At 40.9% G+C, this 26,177-nt stretch overlaps 1 protein-coding gene across 1 annotated transcript; it reads right to left on the bottom strand.

Moving 5' to 3' along the window:
• Positions 1–1,536: 1,536 nt before the first annotated feature.
• On the bottom strand, positions 1,537–24,243 carry LOC108432518 (cadherin-related family member 5). Its single transcript, XM_017706393.2, has 15 exons — positions 24,068–24,243; positions 19,106–19,205; positions 15,618–15,826; positions 14,752–14,808; positions 14,529–14,621; positions 14,097–14,183; positions 13,881–13,991; positions 13,579–13,740; positions 12,302–12,392; positions 11,851–11,957; positions 10,984–11,184; positions 10,695–10,826; positions 10,478–10,556; positions 9,117–9,313; positions 1,537–1,767 (listed from the first exon to the last, which is right to left on the bottom strand). The coding sequence occupies exons 2-15, from the start codon at positions 19,170–19,172 to the stop codon at positions 1,729–1,731; spliced, it is 1,632 nt and encodes a 543-aa protein (XP_017561882.1). The 5' UTR covers positions 19,173–19,205; positions 24,068–24,243; the 3' UTR covers positions 1,537–1,728.
• Positions 24,244–26,177: the final 1,934 nt, after the last annotated feature.

Below are 26,177 nucleotides of genomic sequence, written 5' to 3'. Positions count from 1 at the left end.
CAACCATCTCCATGTCCACCTTCACTACATCCATAAACCTTCTCTGAGGTCTACCTCTTCTCCTGGTGCCCGGCAGCTCCATCTCCAACATTCTTTGTATAGAACCAAGAACATTCAAAGAGCCATTTGCATGCTTTAATGGTTCTTTGGCTGATGAAATAGCTTGACAGATTGATGGAGAGCGTGCTGTATATAGCTTCATATAGAACCCTTTTGAAAATGCTTCTTTATAGCACCAACAAGGGTTCTGCTGTTGTTACAAGCTTGACATCACAACAACAGAAGAAACTTCTTTGGTGCTACGTAGAACCACACACAACACATTCTCCATCTGTCTGAATAAGTTTCACCAAGCATGCAGATGGTTCTTTGAGTGTTCATGATTCTAAATAGAACCACTGTCCTTAGTAAAGAACCCTTGAAGAACCAGCCATTTTAAGAGTGTAAATAAAAGTTGATGATTCTTTTGCAGTGCATGGTCTGAAAATACCCTGATAAACAACAACCCCCGATATACGGAGGCATCCCTGGACAATCCTAGGATTGAAGTGCTCCCATCATCATCCAAAGAGGTACCACCCCAGCCCAAGTCCTCCAAATCTGATGAAGATGAGGACAAAGATACTGATGATGGTGGGCCCATCACTAAGATGGAGAATTTACTACTAATGAGGAAACAAGCCAGCTCTCACATCCAAGCTCAAAAGAAAAAGCATCTGAAAGGTACAAAGTAACCTTTACCTGGCAATTTCAAGACTTAGTCTTTAAATTTTAGTTTGAGCTTTTAGTTCCATTGCTGTGAAGGGTGACCTCTTTTAATAGTATTAACAATTATTTAACAATTAGAGTTCTGGGATTACAGAGGGACCGGAGGGAGGCACTCATGCTCAGATATTTGGAAGATATTTGGGATGTGTAATAGTGTAAAACCACGTTTATTGCATATACATAATTAAAATGATTCTAATACGACCCTAGTACAGTGGAATTCTGTAGGTCTTAAATAATCCAGGTGTGTCCAGAATATAAAATGGACCTGCAGATGTTTGCAAAATAGTATAAAATAAAATAAAAATACTATTTATGACACTTGATTGTGCATTTTGGAGCACTACTCTAAATACACAGTGAATAAATACTGCTCAGGCTGCACTTTATGCACCATGTAATCTGGGCTAGTAAAGTGTGCTTGTAATATAAAAACATTCTTCTATTCTTTTGTGTAAAACATTTGACATTTTCTGTTAGGAATACATTAAGAATTTACAAATCTTCCAATCTTAAATAAAAGAATTAAGAATTATGTACAGAGGTGTGCTGCACAGATGACTGCCTGTCTGGTAATTCATGACCTGATCAGCTGATTTGAAAGATTTCTCTCCTGAAAAGTCATTTATGTTTTCTTTTTGAAGAGCTGTCTCTCAAAAAGGACAAGCTTCAGAAACTCCTTCTAAAGCTGGGTAGCAGAGAGACTGACCATGACAAACACTCAAGCCAGCAGTCCCAGTCTGAGAGTACGGAGACTCCAACATCCATGGTAACCCCGTTGATCGTATACCAGCCCCTTAGCATATAGGTCTGGATCAGGTTTCCCAGAAAGAGTACTGAGATTGTATCTGGCAGGGATGATGGCTGTTCTGCGGTTCTGTAGGCAGGACCTGTCCCGTAAAGTACAATAATGCCAAACTAGTTGAGAACAATTGTAATTTATATGCAGCCTTTTAATCCCTAAGGGGCCTGGTGAGCCTGGATGGGAGAAGAAGGCTCCTGCGGACAGACAGAGAGATGACAGCAGTGAGGCAGATTGTAGCACAGATGACAGGTAAACATAAACTCCTTGCAGACTTGGAGATTGTACTTAAAAAACAATTCAAATTTCCATAAATGGTTCTTAAAACATTTTTCTCCTCACGTTCTTGTAGAAGAGTACCAGGGAATGTTTCCACAGACAAAAAAGAGGACTCCTTGGACAACTTCATTAAAAGGTTGTAATAAAAACAGTTCAATTACTACTAGTATTTCTTTTAGGATGTAGGAGAAAGTGTAACTTCTGTGTTATAAACATAATTTTTAAAAGCAGATTTCTATAGAACAGTGATATTGTATAAAACCCAATTACATATTTAATACACTATATTGTGGACCCCTTAAGCAGTTAAGTGTTAAATACGTATGTAATGGTTTTCTACAAACACTTCATTTCCAATATGTGTGTGATTTACCACTACACTTTCCTTAGCACACGCTATGTTCATAATACACTTAAAAACCTCTTTCACACACAAATGAACATATGGAAACTAAGAAGAGAGAACCTGTTTTGCAGGCTGAATCTGTATATGCATCACTGCTGGCGGAGAGTCTTCCAGAGCATCAGTGTGCCTATCATCATAACCTCAGTCTTTATCATTGAACTGCTAAGCTTCCTCATGCAGACTCTGTTTAAGGTAAGAGGCGTACAAAGGACAGACTTTTTGCAGATCCTGAAACTTAAACACCATAAACTTGCAGTAGTTCTGCTTTAAGGTGGATTAATAGGTACAAATCTCCTTGACATAACACCCTTTTTGGTTCTGTAAATGCACTACACAGAACAGTAAAAGGCTTTTGCAATGGCAGTCGCGTTCATACAGTGATCATTCACAACTTTCATATAGTCATTCAAATCCAAGATCTACCAAGATGAGAATTCTCGTCTTATTGAAACTTCATTGACACAAAAAAGGCAAAAAGAAGATTTGGACTAAAGAGAAGAACCGATTTCAGTTATTATACTTGGGAAATGTCAAAAAACTCATTTCAACCAGTTTCGAACACACAGTACAGTTCTTAGACCTTTCAGTCCTGCCGGGAAAGTTACCTGTGCTGCTTTATTAATCAGTTCAACAGTTTCACGCTCATTATAGTTGGGCTTTTCACATTATTCTTCGTGGGCAAAGTTGAGCAAATAACAAAAGGATACTCATCTGAGTTTGCTGGGTTGATGATTAAAACCCGCTGTCACTTTTGCATTTCAATCAGCAGTTGGAACGGGCAAAGTGAATTTTCTCAAACTTTATTCTCTCACATTTCTAAATGATCAAATCCCAGTGTCTTTTTTTTTACCTCAGTCTTGGCTTTGATCCTTTAAATTAGGCTTTGCAGTTAGACCGTGTTCCATGCTCTGCAGACCTGATTAAATTCCTCATCTCCTGCGGCTTTCTGACAGAGCAGGACCACCCTGCTTTGAACCCTATAATTACAGCAGATGTTATAAGATCTTATGTGGGTCTATCACAATTATTATATAATCGCCTGATCTCAGTTATTTAGCTGATCACAGTAATTTAAGTTGGATGCAAATACTGAGACACATCACAGATCTTAAGAAAACAACAAAAGTTCTAACCTTTTCTTGGCATTATAACTCCTTTAGAGGGCAGGGGATGTTTGTGTATATGCTTGAGCTTTGTCTGTCATCGTTTGGGAGCTATTAACTATCAACAGCGCTGAGGTAGAATAGCTGATCAACCAATCTGTCCGTTTAAGGCTTGTACTTTAATAGTTGCATTAGACAGTTAAACAGTTAATCACAATTATGTATGACTTTTAGTTTCAGTTGTGACAAGCACTAATCTTATGTATATACAATTCTTGCTTGTGCTCAGGGTTTGGTAGTGGAACTGGTTGCAGTGGTGGGAGAGCAGGTGATTTTGCCCCTCACAGAGGCAGTGTATTACAGAACACTTCAGCCACTCATCACCTGTCTCACCGGTGTGACAGCTGGGATCAGGGACCTACTGCAGCCCATCCTGGAAATCATAGATCACGCGATACAGTATGTAGCGCAGCTCATCCGGGCTTTCCGGCTCGTACAGATCAACAATATTGGCCATCATGGGAACACACAGAATGTGTGAGGTGACAGGGGCACCTCTCCTTCTCCCGCAGCTTATAAAGTTCAGCATAGTGCTAAAGAAATCTGTGTTTGTGTTTCAGTTCAGGTCATGGACTGCATCTGTGTGCGAGGTGTGGACAGAATGTACGTTGAGTAAATTGGTCTAGTGATTATACATTAACAACTTCTTCATGAGCAGTTCATGACACAAAGTCAGTCTCTCCAGGTAAGCAGTACCTTTGGTTAGGATTTAGAAATAACTGTGTTTTTCCCTCAGTCACTCTTCTTCTGACAATTGTGAGAAGTGTGTTTTACAAACGTCCTTAAAAGGGGGAAGTTAAAACTCAGGTGAATCCTCCATAAAGTACAAAAGTCCTTGGACTGAAGAGCTAGGCATCCGTCTGTTCCTAGGAGTTTCATTCCGTTTTGCTGTTTCTTGGTCACTACACTCTGTCAGCTCGTCTTTATACAAATCTTTTGCATTCTTAAGCCTCGGTAGGCTGTTACCCATGTTGCAGGTCTTGTGAAGCTGTTCTTCGCCAGGGGTGGTGTCCTCATCATCACCAACACAGAACACAGAGTGCAGAGACCTGTATGGGCTGTCATCATTGTTATCGCAGCTGCACCTTCCTTTTTGTTCTGTCGAGGTTTTTTCCTTACAGCTGGCAGCTGCTTTCTCTGTGTTTTGTCTCTCCTGAATATTCTCTACTGGAGTGAAAAAAGTAGTCTGCGCTGAGGTGGACATCAGAACATCCTCCGTCATCTCCACTTGATGACTTGATTTGTCTGCTACTCCTGGTGTGCATTGCTCTCTTGGTCCACTTGAGATTTCTGGTGCACAGCTGTCTTCTGCAATCCTCTTCACATCGTCTCTCTCCTGAGTGTTCACTGCACTTGCCACCTCTGATGCTGTGATAAAAGAAGCCTGCTGTGAGGTGGGAATCAGAATATCTACCCTGGTCTCCATTGGATCCATTGGGTCTTTCACCTTCTTTGCCATTTCGTCTGCGAACAAGACACACTTTTCTGCTGCTTTTCCGTTGGATGTGACAGACAGTGAGCTGAATTTAGGCAGGGACTCTGGAGGCATCAGAATAGGCAGCATGTCTGAAAGAGGCATGGATCTGTTGCCATACACCCTGCCAGGTGGAGGGGGAATTTCGTCTCTTTTTGTGTATAGCCCTGGCCTTCCAGTCAAGCTGCTGGAATTGGTGCTTTCGTGGTCCATGAATGCCTCGTTGTTGTAGGCAGCTTCCTCTAAAAAAGACTTGGGCTGTCCTGACTTGACCTGTTGATCACGGAGAGAGGGCATTTAGCTTCTTCTCCAACAATCTTGTAACAGGCTTTTTTTATTGTGCTTGGCATATCCGGTGCTGAACTGAACACAAGTCCATTGCTGCTCACAGAACAGTCACATAGACATTCACAGTTACATTTATGGCACTTAATCATATCCAGAGCGACTTACAAAAGCAGCACATTCATTTTGTAGCGTTTAACTGTTTAGCAAGTTTTAAAGGGGCCCATATGGAAAACCTAATTTTATGTTTTACTTTGGGCTACCACACATGGGAAGAATGAAAAAACTCAGCATCTCTCTTATTTTACGCATCCAGACCATGAATCCATAATGGATGACATGTGGCTAGAAGGTTACACCAAGAGAGGTGTCCGTCAAAAGGTTTTAAGATCAGCAGACAAATGTTAATCATCTGTTTTCATTTCAGTATTACAATCCCAATTCCAATGAAGTTGGGACGTTGAGTAAAAAATAAATAAAAACAGAATACGATGATTTGCAAATCCTTTTCAACCTCTATTCAATTGAATACACTACAAAGACGAAATATTTAATGTTCAAATGGATAAACTTTATTGTTTTTTGCAAAGATTCACTCATTTTGAATTTGATGCCTGCAACACGTTCCAAAGAAGTTGGGACAGGGGCGTGTTTACCACTGTGTTACACCACATTGGGTGTTGTTGATATCTGGCTTCGCTTTGCATGGCAGAGTTTTAACTTGCGCTTGTAGATGGAGCGACGAACTGAGTTCACTGACAGTGGTTTTCTGAAGTGTTCCTGAGCCCATGTGGGAATATCCGTTACAGAATGATGTGGGTTTTTAATGCAGTGCCGTCTGAGGGGTCGAAGGTCACGGCCATTCAATGTTGGTTTTCTGCCTTGCCGCTTACTTGCAGAGATTTCTCCAGATTCTCGGAATCTTTTGATGATATTATGGACTGTAGATGATGAAATCCCTAAATTCCTTGCAGTTGCATGTTGAGAAACGTTGTCCTTAAACTGTTGGACTATTTGCTCACGCAGTTGTTCACAAAGTGGTGAACCTCGCTCGTCCCTGCTTGTGAACGACTGAGCCTTTCAGGGATGCTCCCTTTATACCCAGTCATGACACTCATCTGTTTCCTATTAACCTGTTCACCTGTGGAATGTTCCAAACAGGTGTTTTTTTGAGCATTCCTCAACTTTCCCAGTCTTTTGTTGCCCCTGTCCCAACTTCTTTGGAACATGTTGCAGGCATCAAATTCAAAATGAGTGAATATTTTCAAAAAACAATAAAGTTTATCAGTTTGAACATTAAATATCTCGTCTTTGTAGTGTATTCAATTGAATATAGGTTGAAAAGGATTTGCAAATCATCGTATTCTGTTTTTATTGATGTTTTACACAACGTCCCAACTTCATTGGAATTGGGGTTGTACTAGCCTAGTTTCATTAGTGCTTTAGTTATTAGTGCTTTTATGCAACGTTTCCTATGAACTATACTTTGCAGTAAACAAATAAATACAGAGTCTCTCGCACTTCTTATACGAGACAGCTTGAATGTTAGGAAGAAACAAATGAATCAAATTAGCATAAGACAAAAGACCTATTGTGCTGCATTGAGTTTCATAATGATGCCCTTGTTTTTTTCCGATACAGGGGTCACGAGACTGTACGTGCTTGTCTGTTAAACTTCATGCAATTTGTGACAATGTCAACGTTTTCTGTTCATTCACTGAACAGAAGTTAATGGCAGGTAACAAAGGAACTATGAAAAGCAAAAGAAAGGAAGAAAGGCTGTATGGCTGACAATAACAAACGACCATATAACGTTATCATTTCCTGAGTTTTCTGCTTTCCGTAGTTACAGTGTTGCTTGAAGTTGATTTCTGTTCAGTATATTTGAATGCCGGAGAGCCTGATCTGTAAGGGGAAATGTGAATTTGAGGGGGAACTGAATGCAACGACTCACCAAATGTCTCACTTACCAGAGCTAAAAGAAAGCACGAGTCGCAGTAGCTACACCGAACAAGCCGAACAAGTAAAACCCCATGGGGAGAGTTCTAATCGCTTCTAATAGCTAGTCCGTTATACAGAGTCCTGTTTAATAATAAGTGGATAAAGAAGGTGGGGAAATGTTATGTAAACATGAATTATGGTTGCTTTTGATAGACATCTGACTTAGAAAATAGAATAAAATACAAGAACAATGTTGGGTATGGCCCCTTTAATACTGGTTGGTTATTATGGTCACACTTCCACTGCACACAGTTTCACAAAGCACTCAATATACAGTCTAAGCAGTATAATAACAGGCTAAATGCACAGTGGGACACAGAGTTGGACACCAAACACAAGGTAAATACATTCTGACCAGTCTTAGCCAGGATATGCGAGTCATTTTTACAACACTCACTCAGTAGTGAAGGTTATGACTTTGAGATCCTTGTTAAAGCTGGTCTATGTATAACGCAGACGTCACACACCTCTAACCTTCACGGACAGTCACGTCACGTCAGCACACATGACAAGCGAGCTTATTTCAGACACTTACCTGATGGAACCACTTTAAGACCTACATGAGTAGCGTTATTGTGGGATGCATCAGGAAAGGGTGACAAGGGCAGAGGGTTGTCTGGCTGAGTGACAGCAGACGCTGACATTCTGCATCATCTCTTATCATACCAGTGAATTTAGTCCATCTATATTTCTTGCTTGGATTATTCCATGTAATGGATTTGATATTTATGACTCTGGAGCTTGAGTTTTTCATTTACTGTTCCTGTGACATCCAGGCCAAATGCAGCTTTAAGGGGTCAAGAAAATCCTCACAGAACCCCTGTATATGTGCCTCATCTCACATCTGTTTTCTCTAATGAAACTACACCTCTCAGAATCAATATTCCAGGATAAACATTCCAATTCAGACGTGTATCAAGGTCCATTCAAAAACAGGGACATGCAGTGGAATTTTCACATATTTATCTTAGCCTCCTTGTGCAGTATTCCCCCTTGTATGTACGTGTATATGGACAGTTGAATGTAAAAGTTTTACCACTTCTGATTGAAGTATGTGTTTTGTTGATTTTCTAAGTAAAAATATGTTCACCTCACCACGTCCGAATATTTTTGCCTTTTCTGCAAATTTTAGTGCACAATTTCTATGCACAATCCCCAAGTTGTTTACTATTTTATGTTGAGAAAATGTATTCTAGAATTGTTGAACTATTCGCCCATACAGTCTCTTAGCACACAATCATGTTACTATCTATTATTATCTATTAATCTTATTGCCACGATGTTAGCAGTAGACGACTTTACCAGTCTTGTTGTTTACCAGTCATCCCAACTTTTTTGAAAAATGTTGTTGGCATCAAATTCAAAACGGACATGTATTTAAAAAAAAAAAAAAAAACAATAAAAATTTTCAGTTTCAGTTTTTGAAATTTGTCTTTTTTTACATGTACTATTTAGTACTATTGTACTAAAATTTGTCCTATTTTCAATTAAATATATGGCTTAAATGATTTGCACATCATTTAATTTACGGTTTGCATAACAACAACATTTGTCGAGTTTAACAATTGGAAAACATGTAAAACATAAAATACAAACTTTTGCACAGGTCATATGTTATGCTTTGCTTTTTCCCACTGTGTTAAATAAACAGTAATAGTGCTTTTTAATGTGCTCTCTGTAGAGATGTGTTAACTTGTCTTACTTATTTTCATTTTTAAAAAATCAACAAAACATGTATCTTCACCAGGGTTGCCAAATTTTGCACTTGTAAGTATAATATATTTATTTAACCCCATAAACCGTAATGGCTGCATAAATAACATATTAGCAGAGAGTTCAAAGGATTAAGATCTGTCTCAGCGCAGAGAAGCCACTGATGGAACTACTCACCCTCTAAGACAGAAGAAACAAGCTAAAGCATACTAATGTAGTTCTTACCACATTGGGGTGCTTGCCCAGTGCCACAGACCCTCTCTCTGTAGGGTCCCGTCTGTGTCGCCATCTTCTCAGCAATCGAACCAGCAGGCAAAGTGCTGCCACTGCCAGCAGCAGCAGGAGCACAGAGGCCAGACCTCCGGCTATGCCCACGTTCACGTCCCCGAATAACCGCTCCTCTCCAAAGGGGCTTCTCGGAACTATTGGAGCGTTTCAGAGAAGAGAAATAGAAGACAGTGAAACTTCCTCCGCGAGCTTGAATCTGCCAGCTGTTCATGAGAAAAGCACTGGTGCTGCAGTTGGTGCAGACCTGTTCATTGGTACTGTTGAATGGTCTTAAACTCTGGTGCTAGAGTTTTCTTATTACCCTGTTCAAACACCTACTTATCCTGGTAATAAGCTGTTGAATCAGGTCTGTTTAAGCAGGAGAGTCAACAAATTGTGCTGGATTCTGATTGTCCAGCGCTGGACCACTAGGGTTTGAGACCGCTGGATTAATGTCTTGAAAATGAATGTCTTTACTACAGTATCAGTCAAAAATAAATTTGAATAAACCATGTTTCATAATTGTGATTTAAAGGCTTATTCTTACAGATCATATATGAATCTATGACACAGCAAAAAAAAATGCCCTTTCAACAAGTTTTTAGCAGCCACTAAGTGGTGTGTGTGTGTGTGTGTGTGTGTGTGTGTGTGTGTGTGGCTTTAAGCTTGTGAGTGAAGAATTTCAAGAACTTCAGGTGGCTCCTCAAGAAGCTGCTTGAGAGAATGCCATGAATGCTATAAATATATTTTACTGATGCACTGATGAACCGAAGTGGTTCACTTTCAACACAAAACCATAAGTCAACTTTATTTTTTCCAATAAATTGTTTAATTTAATAGTTACAACTATTCATAAGACCAAGTGGGGTACTGAAAATACTAATTGCCTAAAGCTGTGCTTTAACCTTTCATGCATGGACCATCTTGTGGTCCATCTAGTGGTTGGTTAGTGTAGTGGGTATCACCTCTGCCCTCTATGCTGTAGACTAGGGTTCAATCCCCCACCTGGATAAGCACCCTACACTATACCAATAAGAGTCCTTGGGCAAGACTCCTAACACCACCTTGGCCTACCTGTGTATAAATGATCAAATTGTGTCGCTCTGGATAAGAGCGTCAGCCGATTGCCATAAAATGTGAAATCTTCCCGCACGTAACATAAACCTGGGCTTAAATGATTTTGAAGTTGCATCAAACTTGTAAAATGTAAAAAATTCTACTTAATATAGCTCAGCCTAAACCAACAATACACTACAATAACAGTATCAGATTAGAAATATATATTGGGACTCAATGGAAATTTCTGTCTCACTGTTTACCTGCTTGACCTCTTTGTAGAACTTCAACATCCACAGTAGCGTTGGTAAACTCACCCGACTCTTGGTCTGTTGCTACCACCTGTAAAATCAACAGCTGTCACTGTAGCAGTGGGCATATGAGGCATGTGTTCTTTCATGTGCTGTATTCAAATCGTATTCATCTCATTTGTACTTCAGACATTAGTGTGTAGACTGGATGCAATAGATTTATAGTCACCTCAAGGATGTGTCTGTCAAAGGCACTGAGGTGAGTGGCCTTTGCAATCAGGATACCATCCTCAGTGATATGGTACAGCTTGGCACTGGAAGCCACAGGGTGAAGAGCGTAGGTAATTTTCGGGTTGATTCCCTGAAGCAAGTAACAAAATGGTTTGTGCTGAGAAAGAAATAAGTAATAGTGGCCACATATTGACTACATAGGGCTGGCTTTGGGACGTCTGGATTATTTCATTGATTTCTACCATCACATTAATTATATGCTTTTTTGAAAAGGTTTATCAACGTACATCTCTGAAGTCTCTGTCTGTTGCCTGAATTATGAGGACCTCATTTCCATACGTGGAGACCAGCGAGGCAGGACTTGAGTTCTCAATGACAAAACCCTTGTAGATGGTCTTGTTGAAGTAGGGAGGAAAGCGGTTCTCTGCCACCACACGCACCAGTGCAGTGGTCACGGTGTACTTTTTCGGATCATTCACCTGGGCAGCCTGTCAGGAGTTAACAGAAGGGCAGTCATAAACAGAAAGCTGAGTTGTACGGTGATCAGTTGGTCACTGCAGTGTTTGTGTTTCACAAAAGATTCATATAGCCTCCATACTTCCAGTGGTTCGTTCTTGGCACCTAAAGATGATGATTGTCCTATTAATAATGTAGTTCATGATAGATGCCAAGGATACTTGTCCAGCATATAAAACTTCATAAAACTGTAAAGGACAGTCTGAAGTAGGGGCATTATTTAAGGTGTACCACTTCAGGTTCTAATATTAAGATGTCCATATAGTCATATCATAGCAATAACCATTGGTTGTGGACCTCCTGTGTGTGCTATTTTGAACATGGTAGGTCCACATAATTGGTTAAAAACAATACAGAGCATTGCCACTGTTATAAGATCAAAAGAGATGAATTTGTTGTGTCCTCATTATAAATACGTCCATCTAACTACACAGAAATAAGACCGATGAATTGCCTGTCCACCCGCTTTGTTGACAACAGTTGAGAGAAAGGGCAAGATGCAAACTAGTAGCCGCTACATGTCTGGCTGTGCTTTTGTAGCCTGAAACGTTTGTTATTTTAACAGATTGTTGGGTTGTAATAAGTATGCGCCACCTGTCCATCTTTAACATCCAGCTGTTATGTGAAATCACCCATACCATGATAAGAAGTCGGAAGGAAGGAGTCATCAGTCTGCTGTGAATGCGCCGTCTCAGGGTTATTTCGCCTGTTTCATAGTTGATGGTAAATCTGTCATTGTCATCACCTGTAGCCATTGATTAAATGAATTAAATAGTAATAATAATAAAATTCACCAAACAAGAATAATACATGTAGCTATGCTTGCACAATACAGTCAAACTACTAGTCCTGCAATTATTTTGTTACATACTTTAATTGCGCTGCATCACCTCATTATTACCACGGATTTAACTTGGATAACGTGAATGCCTTGATTCATCAAAATACCTACAGGAGCATTCTGATTGGTGTGAAGCTGTGACTTGTCACAGGGCTCATTTGTAAGCCTTCTGTGATACAGTTGTAATGGCCCATATGATATAATGATTAATGCCGTGCAGCTTTACACATAGCTGAAGCTTCAGATACCTGACAGGATGGTGTAGATCAAGGGTGTCATTATGTCTCTGTCTCCGTCCTCAGCATGAATGGGACCAGGGGCGAAATGCAAGACAGAGTTCTGCAAAACCGACCAAAAAAGACCATGTCCTGCAAAGGTTCTTCAGTCTTCACTTATTTAATATCATAAGTGCACTTAAAAGTGAGAAACAAAGGTTTCGTATTGTTGTATATAGTAATGCTGTTTTCATAAAGTGTGTATTTGAAGCCTCGCTTAAATGATGTCAGGTAGACATCAATGCACCTGCCTCCACCTAGAGGTAATTATCACTCATACACGGCCAAAGGTATGCGGACACCTCTCCTCATTAGTGAGTATAACTGTTTTAGCCGAAAACTACACATACAGCCATTTAATCTCCTTAGACAAACATTAGTAATATAATGGGTCAAAGTAAAGAGCTAAGTGACTTTCAACATGGCACTGGCATAGTATGCTGCCTGTCCAAAACGTCTGTTGATTTTAGAGCTGCCTGGTCAGCTGTATGTGCTGTTGCTGTGCAGTGGAACTGTCTGGAGCAACAGCTCAGCCATGAAGCACAAACGCACTGAACGGTATGCTGAGAGCTGATGCATGTAGAATGTAAAATTAAAGCTGTCCACTCTGAGGCCTCTGGAAGCAGCATCAGAACAAGAGCTGTTTGTTGGGAGCTTTATGGTTTGCGTTTACGTGGACGAGCAGCCACACACAAGTGTAAGATCACCAGGAGTAATGCCAAACATTGCCTGGAGTGGTGGACAGCGCTTCATCATCAATACGTTCTCTGGACTGATAAATTACACAGTGTGATGGGGGAATCTGGGTTTGGTGGATGCCAGGAGAAAAAGGCAAGAGTGAAGTACAGAATATGGTAAGTTTGGAAGAACCAAAGAAGACTGGCTTGCACAGAGCCCTGACCTCAACCCCACCAAACACCTGTGGGGTGAATGGGAATGCTACTGAAAGACAGGTCTTTTGTCTCAGCATCAGCGCTCAACTAATGCCCTTGTGGCTGAATACACTGCCCTCAGCCATGTTCCAACATCTTATGGAACCCCTTCCCAGAAGAGTGAAGGCTGTTACGGCAGCAGACAGAGACCAGCTCCGTATTAATGCCCATGGTTTTTCAGTGAGATGTTCAGCAAGCACGTATGAGTTTTTCAGGTATCTGCATACATTTAGCTGTGCAGTCTATGTGGTACCAAGGGTGCAGTGAGTGGTATGAAAGAGAAATGTGCTGACAACTTCACTTGGAAATATACACTACCTCCTGCTCCTCTGAGATGTTAGCGATGTATAGAGGATTGGTGCAGATAGTGTGATCTGAAACTGGAGAGCAGGGCAGAAACTGAGGATATTGGTCATCTCCATCCAGCACGGTCAGTCTTACTGTTGCTGTCGTGTTGTACTTCTCAGCTGTGTTCATTTCCTTAACATTTAGAGTCAAAGGCAGATTTGCTTGTGGGTTTTGGGTCAAATTTATATTGGGCTGGTAGTTATCATAACACATTCTAATAAGAGATTTTTTTGTTATTAATTGTTTAAAATGAAAATCATTTCATCACTTACCACAGCATAAATGACCACCTCGAGCTGGGTTTTAGTTTCATAGTCTAGCGGTTTGTTCAGGATGACGACTCCACTGTTGGGAAGGTCAATTCTAAAATAGCTGGCATCAGGCTAAGAAAAAGACAAATGGAAAATAGATGGACATTTTTATGTGTCTCAAGCGCAACAGTCTTAAGTATACAGCAGCTTTGAGGCTGCAGTAAGAACGTAACTTACAGACAATTTATCAATGACGTATGTGATTGTGTCCCCATCTGCATCTTTGGCTTTAACTGAAAATGCCATGGAGTTCACTGATGTCAGCTGCAGAAAAACAAGGCAAGGCAATGCACAACAAAATTAGCTCTGTAAATAACCTTTATACATATATATATTTAACCCATCCATGAAGTGAACCACCACATACACACTAGTGAGCACACACACACACTAGGGGCAGTGAGCACACTTGCCCGGAGCGGTGGGCAGCGCCCGGGGAGCCACTGGGGGTTAGGTGTCTTGCTCAAGGACACCTCAGTCATGTGCTGTCAGCTCTGGGGATCAAACCGGCGACCTTCCGGTCACGAGGCTGGATCCCTAACCTCCAGCCCATATATATATAAATTTTAATTTGATTGTTTTAAATATGGCACAAATCTCACACCTCACCTCGCTAATAGACCGTGGTTGAATAGTCTTTTCAATAAAATATGGCTTGTTGTCATTTTCATCCAAAATCTCCACCATAAGTCTGTATTCATTCTGAAAAAAAAGGAGAGACACAGCAAGTTTTGGTATGTTTTGATTGGTCTGTGTCTTTCTGGTTACATAACTTTGTGAGTCTATGATTGTATGCTTTGGGTCAGAATGATGATCCTCCGCCGCACTATACCTGTTTCATGTCCTCTTCATAACATGTTAAGGAAGCTATCAAAATGGTCCCCTGGACCTGTTGATGGATCACAAAATGAGTAACAGATACACAAAGATGATTTAATCACATTTATGGCATTTGGCTGACGCTCTTATCCAGAGCGACTTTAAAATTTGATCATTTTTACACAGGTAGGCCAAGGTGGTGTTAGGAGTCTTGCCCAAGGACTCTTATTGGTATAGCGTAGGGTGCTTGAACCCCAGTCTACAGTGTGAAAGGCAAAGGTGTTAACCACTACACTACACCAACCACCAATTACATGTCATTAATGCTTTAGTACTTATTTATTTATTGGTTTATTGCTTGGGCTGGGACCACATATCTATTTCCCAGTAATTGTCGATAATATATATATATATATATATATATATATATATATATATATATATATATATGTATATACATATAATGTGACATGTGATTTGAAGACCTTAAGGCTTTGTCGAATCCCCATCTGGACCAAATAGAAACTGTCACTGTAAAATACTTGCAGTTTTAAATAATGAAAACATTGATATTCCTTGATAATTTTGTTCTGATTTCTGGTGACTGTGTTGGAAAAATGTTCCAAAAATATGTCAAACTTTTGCCAAACAAATTTTTGACGCATTCTTCCTAGGCGTACTGCATTCATGGCAATGGATTGTATGGCTAAGGTTTTCAGTGCATAAGTCATTTCTAACAGTTCCCACTTCTGAAACTTTTCAGTTTCAACAAGGAAAGAAGTCATGCAACACTCAGGAACGTTGGCCACCACTTTTAAGGTGCACTGTTCCTTGTGTTCGCTGTTATGCTGTGATCCACATTCCAGTCAATCTGTTTACCTCTCGGTCCAAGCCCCTTGAAAACGATGAGTTTAATCTGATTGTTCGACCCTCGAGGTAAAACCAACCAGCATTCTCCCCACTGAGGCACAGGCGAATGCTATTGGCCCCTGGTTCTGCAGCAATGGTGATGTTTGCAATGAATTCCCCCATGGGACTGTTCTCTTTGACGGTTGCAAAAATATCATGACCACCATGGCATAAACTGGCTGTCAGAAAGGAACAAAAACATTAGATTGAGAACCAACAAGAATTACAAACTCACTGGCCATTTTATTAGTGATACCAACCTTGCACTTCTGTGCCTTTCTTGTGTACGGTTAGATAAGGCATGCCACGTTTCTGATCACAGAGCTGCTCTTTGCTGAATATGTTTGAAGGGTGGACCACTCTTAATTTAGCCGCAACGCTGAGGTGTATAAAAACTCCACAACACCACTGTGTCTGATACACTCTTACCAGTACCACACACACTGTTACTATTACTGCTGTGTTGCGAATGATACATCGCCCTAAGAATAACTGTGAACATTGGTCTTGTGGTCAGAAACTGACCAATGATGTATAAGATTGAGGGCAGCACAGGGAACAAACTGCCTGACAACAGATTACAGATTACTTTGTGTAATTGTACACTTCTGTAGTGGATGTATCAGGTAGGCGTGCCTTGTAAAGTGGCCAGTGAGTGGAAGCACAAGGTAGGTGATTCTGAGAAAGTAGATGGTGAGTGTATGACTCCTCCCATGGACTCCCCAGTACTGTGCAAAAGTCAGAGACCACCATTCATTTGTTGAATTTCTAGTCAAAGTAGCCAATAAGTACAAGTTCATTCTTACGTGTCAGGAAGAAATCAGGGAAAAATATACATTTATGCTGCTTACATCTAGATTTATGTTTTCTTTCCACCAACTAGCTCTGACATCTCACAGACGATATCCAGATTTCTAAGGTCTCGTCGTGGATCGCGACCCACCACCTCAAATTGAATGCATATGAAACATCAGTTCACCTACATGGAAAGCACCTCCCTACACTTTCTTTTATTATTGATTCCTTCACCCTCCATCCATCAGGCAAGGCTAAAGTCCTCTGAGTTATCCTGAATCAGTAACTTGATTTCTCACATTTATCACATAACATCTGCAGAATCTTGCTTCACAACATCAGAAGCGTACAACCGTTCTGCTGAAGCTCTTCTTTAAGCTACAGTTGCTTCCAGACTTAACTATTGCAACTCTTGCCTTGCTCGCCTTCCATCATACCCCATTTCTGTTCCACAGAACATTTGGAATGCTGCAGCTTGTATACTCCATAACCTCCAGTTTTCCAATGTGACTCTTCTGCTGAGATCACTAAACTGGCTTCCTGTGGATGCGGGAATCAGATACAAAGCTCTGGTTCTCACATTCCAGGCTTCAGTGAGCTCAGCTTATAACTACCTCTGCACCTTAACAACACACCTGCATGGCAGCTGAGGTTTTCAACTTATGGGCTCTTGACATGTCCTTGCTTAAAATCTAAACATGCTCATAGGTCTCGCTGCTTCAGTGTTCTTACCCCTGAATATATTATATATAGCCATCTGGCCTCAGCACTGCACAGTTGCTCAGTTCCTTAGTGCATTCAATCCTACGTGATGTCTAAATCGTGTGTCTTTTCTCTGCAGTCCTCTGCGCTTTGTCTCTGTGCTTTATTACATTATCAAAAAATGCACTTAATTAATTTTCCCCAATGTCCACTTTTATTTATTGATTTAATTAGAAGCTCGGCGATTCGGGAGAGGCTCGGAGTAGAGCCGCTGCTGCTCCACGTTGAGAGAAGCCAGTTGAGGTGGTTCGGGCATCTGGTAAGGATGGCCTCTGGACGCCTCCTTAGGGAGGTGTTCCAGACATGTCCGACGGGGAGGAGACCCCGGGGAAGACCCAGGACACGTTGGAGGGGTTATATCTCTCGACTGTCTTGGGAACGCCTCGGCATCCCTCCAGAAGAGCTGGAGGAAGTGGCAGAGGAGTGGGAGGCCCAGGCCTCTTTGCCTAGGCTGCTGCCCCTGCGACCCGGATTTGGACAAGCGGTGGAGGATGGATGGATGGATGGATGGATGGGTTTAATTAGATCAGTCTGATATGGCTCTTGTCTCTTATTCTTGCAGCATATCTAGGTACTACATCCCTTTGGCTTCTACTGTTTCCGTGTTTTGTGAGTTGCTCTGGGTTACTGTGTCTACTAAGTGACTAAACGTAAATGTGATACATACTTTTGACAGAAAACAACACCACTTCCATTGTTTTTTGGACTTGCTTTTAGTTCAGTCCTAGAATTGTTGCACTTTCTTGTCCTTAAAATCCAAAGTAATCCCAAACACATTCGATGATGTTGAGCTCTGAGAATACCAGCAGCTTCTTTATTTGATTGCAAATGTTCTTTTTGTCTATTTTTGTCTATTGACATGTACACATCCTTTCAGATTCATAGCTTTGAGTGGTCGTTTCACAGTCAGCATGTGAGCGGTGCAGAGAGGGAGCGGGACAATGTGATTTAGGGCAGATTTAGTCAGTGTTCTCTGTCCCTTCAAAATCACTCCATCCTGCGAGCCAGACAGTCCTCTGCGCGACATGAGAGATGTGGAAGTGACTGCTGCAGCTCGCATGTGATGTGCATTCGAACACAGCAGAGCTGTTCCTCAGATCTGGATAGTGGAAATTCTCACAGATTGCAGCAGAGTTCTGCAGATAATACAGTATTTAACTAGTTTTTCATTTAATAATGGCAATACATTTTTCCAGATCTGAAGCATATCCCATGAAGTTGAAAGCTTTAAACTCACAGGGAAGAGTGTAAATCATTAAAAATGTTTATATAACACTAAAATATTAAACATCCAGCAGAGTTTGAAAGAAAAAAGACTGAATTTTAATTAAACATGGCTTAAAATCACTTATCATCAATTGAAACTGTAACTGTGAGGACACATGCGTATGCTCTATCCAAGATAGGACTGCCCAGTTCACATCAAGAGAGGAGTATGTTCACAAAACATGTATATATAAAACATGCACATGTATATTGACATTTAGATTGTGTGAGTATGTTTGTACAAGAGCAAGGTGAACCCACTTAGAAAGAAAAACTGGATTTTGTTTCCCTGGGGCTTTAAGTACAGTTTTATTTGTCTCCTGAAAAATGAATGACTTGTACTTTATGTCTGTTTTGACTTGAAATTAAATAAATGAAGGGTGGTCTCTGGCTGTTGGACAATATTTCATATATCAAGACAGTTATTATCAAAAGCTTGTTAAAATGCCACATCCATTCATAAAAATAAACACACACACACACACTGGCTGTAGCTGTGTGCTGGCTGTTAATTAGATTATACATTTCAGGCATTTCTCCATTAAAAAAACTTGGGTTGTACCAGATGATGTCATTACAAAGCCCCCTTCAGTATGTAGCTCTACAGTATATGTGATATCATGAGTCTTACGCACCTTTTACAATGTGATAGGATACATTTAGCACCATCTGATAGAAGAGTGCCCTCCAAGGCACCAGCATGGTGGAACGCCTCGCCTTTTCCCTGCTGTCCCGCTGAAAAAAACAATGAAGTGGGAGACTTTTAAAAATATTATTATAGTAGTTCAATATTAATCTTAATATGATTTTATGCTGACTGATATGAAATGTCATATTGAATCTTTGCCCCATCATTTCATCAGTTTCTTCCAGAATCACTTTTTGTTGTTTGTCCAGTGCTTAAACCCTAGTAGTTTGTAATTAGCTATAGACTGAGCTGCTGGTAATGTGACCTTAGTTAACTTGAGTGTCTGATCTCTCTCTCTCATACTCACACACGCGCACACACACACACACACACACACACACGCACACACACACACACACACACACACACACACACCCCAGCACACAGTTCATGACCATCATAGTGCTTTTTTCAGACCCACATGTAATGTCTACAGAGCTGTCTAAGATATACCTTTCCCACCAACTATATTGCTTTGCCATATAGGGCTCTACTAATTTTCACTTTGAGCCGCTTGTTTTTATTAGATTCATTGATTAGATGCTGCTACATTCATCAATCACTCACTCAATCAACCTTTATTTTGACTCGGAAGTACATTGAGGGCAACCCTCATTTTCAATGTAGCCGGGCATTTACAAAAACAGGGATTGACATGACAAAAAAAATAATATCTATATTGAATCATTTTAAATGAAAAGAAAAATGTAAATATAACAGTGAAAAAAAGATAAAAAATAGATAAAAATAATAATGCAAATAAAACTTGAGGTTTGATTGATAAGAGATTAAGATCAAAAGAAGAAAAGAGATTAATAAAATAAAATAAAATAAATAAATAATAATAAAATAATTAAAATAACTTAAAAAGTAATAAAGAACTAAGAGAAGAACTAAAACAAGAAATAAAAGTTAAGAATAAATAAGATGAAGTAAAACAGGTCCAGGCTGTCTGAAGGTGGTTCGATATTAAAAGTTTAAAATGACTGAGTGACTCCAGTGAGCCGAGTTTTAGTGTGTCCTGTAGTGAATTCCAGCTGGTGCTGGGACTAAAAGCAGACTTTCCCAGTTCAGTAAAAACTCTTGGTACCTGGCAGCTGATCCAATTACTAGAGCGAGTCTGATAATTACTGTTATTTGTTTTCATCAATGAAGTGATGTATTCTGGCAAATGACCGGAGAGTCTTATAAATAAAAATCAACCAGTGTGTTTCCCTTCGTCACCCAACTTTCACATACATCTCCAGTAATGAACCTCAGGGCTGAGTGATGCACTGGGTCCAGTAATTTTATTTATAGATAATGTCGCCATAGTCCAGCACTGATAGTAAAATTGCTTCAACTAATCTTTTTCTGGCGTGCATGGGGAAACAGGACTTATGTCTATTCATGTGTGTAATAACAAAAAACAGCCACTAGATGGTGAACACCATCTGTTTCCTGCTGCCTGTAAAAGTGGCTCCAGATAATAAATGGCAATCCTGTTTAGGCTGTTAGGCTGTTTAATGCTGAAACCATGCCACTGCCAGTAGTAAATGAGAGTAACCTCACCTTGAACTTCTCGAATAAATACTTAAGACACCTGGTGGAGGTCAGGCCCAGGGTGGCTGCCTGCTAGCCTTCAGCTGTGTTGGCAAAGTGTATGTAGGAATCCCTATACTAATGCCTATGGAGAACAAAATTGCCCCTTCACAGTGTAGTTCAGTGACTAGTAGATCAACTCTCACTGATACAGATCCTGCGATGCTGGCACGAAGCACTTAATCACAATCCCGAAATGGATGCTCATGCTGTTTCTGTTGATTTCTCCCACGTCTGTTTTACACAATAAAGCACTGTCAACTGCTTCGTACACTGGCTGACATGTCTGGCATATGCAGATGCCCCCTCTGGCTCACTGTCAGAAGCTATCTGAGTGACGGAGTGCGAAGGGTGCAGTGGAGTTCCTGTGTGTCTGATCCCTGTGCGGTACCAGCCGGTGTCCCCCAGGGGGGCTATTATCCCCATTGCTTGGTGTCATTTACATCAACAGCCTAGATTTACATCCACCTCCCTCTGCTATCTCTGAAATATGCAGATGACGTTACAATCATGGCTCTCCTGATGGGGTCTCTACCTGGCTTGACTCAGAAAGCCTTGGATTCTGTGGTTGAACGAGGACAGAGGTTTTCACTGGCAATGAGCGGAACTGAGTCCATATATATGGTGAAATATCAGAGTCTCCACATCTGTTTGGAGTTCACATATAATGGGATTTATCTCGGGATCCACTACTTGCTCTCAAAGACAAGGCCAAAGATCCATTACTTCAGTGTTGCCAAAAGACTCCCATGTGATGTTCTCTGACGTTCTATGATGACGTTCTTTTGTCCAGTCATTGAGCATGCTAGCCCAGTTTGGGGTGGGCTGGCAAAAGACCTTTCCAAGGAGCTGGAGAGGGTTCAAAATGTATATTTTCCTGAGTGAAAGGTGCCTTTTCAGCTTTCACTGCACTACCCTGACAACCATATTCAAGGATAGTTCATCCCCACTGCGTGATTTCTTGCCTGCAGTCCCAACACTTGCTTTGTCAGTGCCGGGGGTGTGTAGTGCTCAAGAGCAGAACCAAATAACATGAACTCTCTTTTATTCCTTCTGCTCTTAAATCGCTTTTTAAATGACCAAGTTATTGTTGGATCTGTGCTCTTTATTATATGCTTTTGCTTATAACATGCTGTAATGTTTGACCTTCAGTTTAAAAGCTAAGAGTAAAGAGGATTATGCTATAAGGGAGCAATGATTCCTTCGTGCTGCTGTACTGAATCTTATCTTATCTTATTTTATGTAGTGCTGTAATGTTGAAAATAGATCTCCCCACTAGTTCAGTGTGTAAAGAGGAATTCCACTCATTTTTAAAAATGTGTATACGTTATTAATTAAACCTGATATAAAAAATATATGAAACGTTATTCAGCATGTTCTGATATTAATTCTGATATTATGAAATTAAGGACTCTAGGGAAACTTACTGATTCTTATACAGTGGTGGGGACAGGAACCAGAATTTATGATGTCTACCACACAAAACTAGCCAGTATATTTACAATCCAAATCAATCACTGAACCTGCATATGTCTTCTAGGCTTTTACATATATTGTTGATGGTACAATAGGGGTAAATCGGAAAACACAAGTTTTCTTTGTTAACTATTTTTCCTTACAACACTCTGTGTCACAATTGGCCCCTCCCAGTCTCCTCATGTGCTTTTGTTTACCTTTTAGTCCTGTCATGTGCTTTTGTTTACCTTTTAGTCCTGCCATGTGCTTTTGTTTACCTTTTAATCCTGCCATGTGCTTTTGTTTTGATCCCCAGTCCTGCCCCTTGTTTTGTGACTCCGCCTCTGATTGTTTGCCACTTGTGTTGGCTGGTCTTTGTTTGATGTGAGGTTTGTTTTTGAAGTGTATGTATTGTTTGAAGAGTTTTCTGGCCTGTTTGGAGTTCTATTTTCATTTTTTGTCATGTCTGTCCCTCCTGCTCTCTGTATTGGCTCACTGACCCTGATTCTGGATTTGCTCTTCTCACTTCTCTTCGCACACACGTCCACTTATACACGTCCACCAATATCACTCCCCATCGTTACACTCTGCATGTACCTCTCTGCCTTTAATATATTGTGGTTGTCAGAAGAAAACCTTGTATCTCCAAAATGGTAACTTTACAGGTGATGGAAAAAAATGTAAGTCAGTGGAACCAGATTTTTTTCCCAAGTCATTTTGGCAAAGTTCTTTTAGTCCATTCATCATGAAATTTGTGAAGGGTAACTGAAAGAAAACTGAAAAATGTCAAAAATGGAGATAGAATGTTTTCTTGCAATAAAAGCGATACAGAAAAATTCTGTGTTCATTGAAAGTGTTCTACCTTAATAAGTTCCTCAGAGAAATAGTTTCATGAAGGTCAGGAATGTGGAGGATTTTAAGAAGCCTTGGAAACTTTTGCTCTCCCTTTTCACCGTCCGATTACACACAGACAATCAACCATTCTGCAGACGGCTGATGTTGGTGGCAGCGTCAGTAAGATTTACAGATTCGGATTACTGGAATAGCTGCTGCCTTTGGACTCCCAGCTCTATGAGGATTAGTGAAACAGGAAGTAGATCTGTTTCACATCCTAGATTATAAGATTACCACAATGAGAATATGATTTCATATCCTTGTGCGCTACGTCACCCTGGCCTGGTGCGTAGTATGTGTGAGTGGGTGCTGCCTTGTCTTATACAAGTATAAACAAAAGATTTGCCTCTGTTGCAAAGCCTAGTTCCAGTCAGAAAATTGAAAGCTGTAGTGTATTATAATAATAATTGATAGTTTTAAGCGCAGCACTGTTGAATTGGCCTGTGAAGCAAATCAAGGAATGCTACTATAGAAGCCCAATGACCCTGTGTCTGCAAAAGAAAGCCCTTCAAACTCATTAGCCCAGCTATGTAAATGGGGCAGTTTGGAGGCACTTAGTGAGATGCAATAAGGGTTCAGTGGTCTCTGAACAAAAGCAAAGGAAAGAAAAAGTGTTTTTAAAAGCGTCTGTAACAAAAGGTAATATGAGGCTGAAGTAAGTGGTGCTACTAAAGTTAAAATTAAAGTGGAACTAAACATCCATCTATGATGTCATGACTGGTCTGATCCATTCTCGCTCTCAGACGCCCCCAGCAGAAACTTTCTCTGCGCTGAACCGATTAAACAACGCTCAGCAGCCCTGTGCACAGCTATTGCGGTCTCTGAGAGTGACCTCAATTCACTATGCTCCAGTGGTTTTATTCACAAACAGATACCAGCTACTTTTCTCTGAAACAAAAAGGGACTCCGAGAGCAAAGTACACACACGCTGTCAGCTTAAACCTACACCCACACTTCTCTCTCACAATGTTTTCCTCACCTTTTCCGTATGGCTGTTAGCTTCGAGCTCAGGGGATCCAGCAGCCCATCCCTATAGTGGCCTCCTTCATTCCCGGCCTCATGCCTCACACCGCCGTTTGGGTTTAGTTGTCTGGACTCTGTGCAGCTTAGGAGGGCAGCCGAGCCACAGCCACAAATGTGACAGATTTCCCCTGCCTGCCAAGCTGTCCCAGAGGAGAGAGAGAGAGTCAGAGCAAGTGAAAAGTGTTTAGCTGGAGAGTATTAAGAGCTTCCGTGTAGAGCAGACATGGGGCTTAGAGGGCATTTCCAGGACGGGATAACTCTCTGGCTGCTGATAGACAGGTTAAAGTGAGAACAAGGGCTAAAGAGCTAACGCTGTCCAAGTTGAGTGTGCACAGCGTTTTCTCCACCAATGGCCTTGCTGGAAACACATACACTATATTTCCAAAAATATTTGCCTTCACACGCATATGAACTTGAGTGACATTTCATCCTTAATCCATAGGGTTTAATATGATGTCGGCCCACCCTTTGCAGCTATAACAGCTTCAACTCTTCTGGGAAGGCTTTCTGTGACGTTTAGGAGTGTATTTATGGGAATTTTTGACCGTTCTTCCAGAAGCGCATTTATGAAGTCAGGCACTGATGCTGGACAAGAGGGACTGGCTCGCAGTCTCCACTCCAATTCATCTCAAAGGTGTTCTATCTGGTTGAGGTCAGGACTCTGTGCAGGCCAGTCAAGCTCTTCCACACCAAACTGGCTCATCCACGTCTTTATGGACCTGCTTTGTGCACTGGTGCGCAGTCATGTTGGAACAGGAAGGGGACATCCTCAAACTGTTCCCACAAAGTTGGATGAAATTGTCCAAAATCTCTTGGTCTGCTGAAGCATTAAGAGCTCCTTTCACTGGAACTAAGGGGCCGAGCCCAACTCCTGAAAAACAACCCCACACCATGATCCCCCCTCCACCAAACTTTACACTTGGTACAATGCAGTCAGACAAGTACCGTCTCCTGTCAACCGCCAAACCCAGACTCGTCCATCGGATTGCCAGACAGAGAAGCGTGATTGGTCACTCCAGAGAACACGTCTCCACTGCTCTAGAGTCCAGTGGCGGCGCTTTACACCACATGCTTTGCACTGCACTTGGTGATGTAAGGCTTGGATGCAGCTGCTTGGCCATGGAAACCCATTCCATAAAGCATTCCATTTCATGACTGGACTTGTTGCACAAGTGGCATCCTATCTCACTACCACGCCCAATTTTTAATAAAAAAAAGTAGGGACAGTAGGTAAAGTGTAAATAAAACAGACTGCTATCATTTGAAAAATCCTTTTGACCGGTATTCAGTTGAAAACAGTACAAAGATATTTAATGTTTCAACTAATTAACATGACTGTTTTATATACATACATATTTGCTTATTCTAAATTTGCTGTCTGCACCATCCTCCAAAAATGTTGTGATAGGGGCATATTTACCACTGTGGTACTTCATCTTTCCTTTTAAGAACATTCAGTAATTGGTTGGAAACTGGAGACAACAATTGTTGTAGTTGTGAAAGTGGAATTTTTCCATTCTTGCTTGACATAACACTTGATACAACAGGCTGTCTTTTGTTTTTGTGTATTGTGCTGCATAATGTGCCAAAGATTTTCAGTGGGAGACAAGTTTGGATTGCAGGCAGGCCAGTCTAGCACCTGCATTCTCTTTCTGCAAAGCCTTGCTGTTGTAACACATGCAGAATGTGGCTTGGCATTGTCTTGCTGAAACAAGCAGATACATCCCTGAAAAATATGTCATCGTTGGCAATAGTTGGCAGCATATGTTACTCCAGACTGCATATGGACAATCAAAACGACCCTTTTCTTTTTCAGCCTGGAGGAACATAACTGTGAGCGGTGGTTCTCATCGGGCCACAGCACGTTTCCACTTTGCATCAGTCCATCTCAGATGAGTTTTAGCCCAGAGAAGTCATCGGCGTTTGTGGATGTTGTTGACATATGACTTCTTAACTTGTATTTGTAGATGCAGAAACGGACTGTGTTCATTGACAAGTGAATCTGACTATATCACTAACTGTCTATACGTCCAGTACACCTGCTATAACACTTGCCTACGCACATC

The sequence above is a fragment of the Pygocentrus nattereri genome, chromosome 11, assembly GCF_015220715.1.
Source record: "Pygocentrus nattereri isolate fPygNat1 chromosome 11, fPygNat1.pri, whole genome shotgun sequence".
Taxonomy (NCBI): Eukaryota; Metazoa; Chordata; class Actinopteri; order Characiformes; family Serrasalmidae; genus Pygocentrus; species Pygocentrus nattereri.
Note: the sequence above shows the minus strand (reverse complement) of the source record. Positions and strands in the feature narration are given on the sequence as shown.